General features: G+C 41.4%; 1 protein-coding gene across 1 annotated transcript; it reads left to right on the forward strand.

Annotated features, from left to right (window-relative positions):
- The first annotated feature begins 401 nt into the window (after window positions 1-401).
- Window positions 402-2786, forward strand: LOC106986611 (olfactory receptor 1L1-like). The gene has a single exon (XM_015084783.3). It carries the CDS (start codon window positions 617-619, stop codon window positions 1559-1561), a length of 945 nt encoding a protein of 314 aa, XP_014940269.2. The 5' UTR covers window positions 402-616; the 3' UTR covers window positions 1562-2786.
- Window positions 2787-3072: the final 286 nt, after the last annotated feature.

Raw genomic sequence — 3072 nt, forward strand, 5'->3', positions numbered from 1 at the left:
CCACCTTAAGATTAGGAATCAAGAATGACTCATCTTTGTACTCTCAGTACAAAGTTCAGTCCTAAGCAATTGAGTTCCCAGTGAGCATTTAATGCAACGGTGTTGAATAATTGTGAAGCCATAAACCCCCAGTGTCTAAGAGTGTTCTAATAAATAGGTTCACATATAATAGAGGGTTTTTTTTGCCAGCTTTTAATGAAATGTTGTCTCTGAAATGTTGACTATAAACACTGTGCGCCTATGTCAGCATTCATATTTACCTGTTTCACTTAGGTATTTGGGGTTTTTTGTTGTCGTTTATTTACTTTGTTTTGTTTGCAAGGAGGGTAGAGAGATGAACCTCAACCTGACATATCTGAATAAGCATTTATGGGGAGCTAGAGAAACATGCATCACTGAGGTCCACCAAGGATTCTTTCTGAAAGGAAATCCTTTCTCTGATGTCCCTGCATTTAACACAGGTTAAACTTTTGTATTGTTCAACTCCTTTTTGTGGAAGGGAAGGAAGACAGAATCATGGGCAATTTATAGGAATTCTTGGGGAGATAGGAATAAATTGGAACTTGTTGAATTGAAAGTTCTGGAATTTTCCATATTCACTGGTACATGCAGGATTATGGAGACGGTCAATCAAACCGGCAGTGTCTCTGAGTTCATCCTCCTGGGACTGTCCTCCCGGCCTGAGGACCAGAAGCCACTTTTTGCCCTGTTCTTCATCATGTACATGGTCACTCTGGTAGGAAACCTGCTCATCATCCTGGCCATCCGCTCTGACACTCAACTCCAGACACCTATGTATTTTTTCCTCAGCATCTTATCCTTCATTGATGTTTGCTACACAACAACCATCATTCCCAAGATGCTGGTGAACTTCCTGTCAGAGAAGAAGTCCATCTCCTACGCTGAGTGTATGACCCAGATGTATTTCTTCTTGGCTTTTGCCAACACAGAAAGTTATCTCCTGGCTGCCATGGCCATTGACCGCTTTGTGGCCATCTGTGACCCATTCCACTATGTCACCACCATGAGCCACCGCCGCTGCGTCCTGCTGCTGGCTTTCTCCTGCTCCATCTCTGACCTCCATTCCCTGTTACTAGTTCTTCTGATAAACCGTCTCACCTTCTGTGACTCCAATGTTATCCCCCACTTCCTCTGTGACATCAACCCTCTGCTGAAATTGTCCTGCTCCCCCACATTTGTCAATGAAATTGTAATTAACACAGAAGGATTGATAACCCTGGTGACCCCCTTTATGTGTGTTGTCATCTCTTATGTCCGGATCCTCATTGCTGTTCTTAAGATCCCTTCAGCTGCGGGGAAGCGTAAAGCTTTCTCTACCTGTGGCTCCCACCTCACCATGGTGACCCTCTTTTATGGAAGCATTATTTATGTTTATTTCCTACCCCTGTCTAGCTATACCATCAAGGACAGGGTGGCAACAGTCATCTATACAGTTCTGTCCTCCATGCTGAACCCTTTTATCTATAGTCTGAGGAACAAAGACATGAAGCAAGGCTTGAGGAAGCTGATGGGCAGGAGGTCCCAGGCAGCACTTTTGTGAGCACACTCAGAAGCAGGTCTTCTTTGAGCCTTCATTTCTGCTGATTCCTGGTCTACATACCAAGCTGCTAGAAGTTAGCATACCTAAACTGAGTGTTCGTGGGAAATTGTATAAGTGACCAGACTAGAATATTATATACCAAGTCTTATATATTCATAATATTTTATATTTATCTTACAGTATAATAATAGTAATAATAATAATAATATATCTTATCATATACCCACCAATCAAAGCCACCTCATTAGGGCCACCTAACTGACCCAGGGTCTTTGCACCCATTTCTCATTCTCTTACTCCCATTCCCTTTTCCTATCCACTCCTTCCAAGTGCAACTAAAAATTTCTCACTAATTTTTCTTGACTAGATTTCTCCTTGTCAATAACTCTGAATTCCCAGGGTGCCTGAGTGGCTCAGTCAGTTAAGCGTCTGACTTGATCTCGGCTCAGGTCGTGATCTCACCATTTGTGAGATCGAGCCCTATGTCAAGCTCTGTGCTCACAGTTTGGAGCCTGCTTGGGATTCCCTCTCTCTCTCTGTCTCTCTTTCTGTGTGTGTGTGTTTGTGTGTGTGTGTGTGTCTGTATATCTTAAAATAAATAAATAAACATTTAACAAAAAAACCTGAGCTCCCAGTATCCTTATGTAATTTAAGAAACATCTTCAATTGGATATGGTACATACATACAATGGAATATTACTCAGCCATAAAAAAGAATGAACTCTTGCCATTTGCAATGATGTGGATGCAGCTAGATAGTATAATGCTAAGTGAAAGAAGTCAGTCAGAGAAAGATACCATATGATTTCACTCATAGGTGGAATTTAAGAAACACAACAAACAAGCAAAAAGAAAAATAGAAAAAGAGAGAAAGACAAACCAAGAAACAGACTTTTAACTATAGAGAACAAACTGATGGTTACAAGAGGGGGGTTGGTGGGGAATGGGTTAAATAGGTGATGGGGACTAAGGAGTGCTCTTGTGATGAATCACTATGGAAGTGCTGAATCACTATGTTGTACACCTGAAACAAATATTACACTGTATGTTAACTGGAATTTAAATAAAAACTTAAAAAAAGAAACGTCTTCAATTAGTTACTCAATTTTCAGCAATTTCAACGTCCCTGAAATTACTTAAGGTGATATTGTGTGTGTGCATTTTGTCTTCCCTGTAAGATTAGGAACTCCCCAACAGCAGAGACAGTTTTTGCATGCAAGACAGAGAATATATAATGTCTCCTCCTTTTTTGGAATCTCTCTTGGCAGTGTCTTGGGTCCTGAACACAGGATAGAATCAAGAGTTGGCCCTCAGGACCTGGTTGACTTAACGACTTAGGTCCAATGTTCCAGGTGACCAGCCACGTGCAGTGGAACTGACCTTTACTTTTTTGTGTCTTCCCTGGCTTCCTTCCCTTTGTTCCTCTGACAGCTTTTGGTCCATGGCCTCTTCTGAGCATCTTTTTGGTGTCATTCACCCTGGAAGTATCTATATTTCTGACATCATTACTA

This window comes from Acinonyx jubatus, chromosome D4, assembly GCF_027475565.1.
Source record: "Acinonyx jubatus isolate Ajub_Pintada_27869175 chromosome D4, VMU_Ajub_asm_v1.0, whole genome shotgun sequence".
In the NCBI taxonomy this organism is placed as follows: Eukaryota; Metazoa; Chordata; class Mammalia; order Carnivora; family Felidae; genus Acinonyx; species Acinonyx jubatus.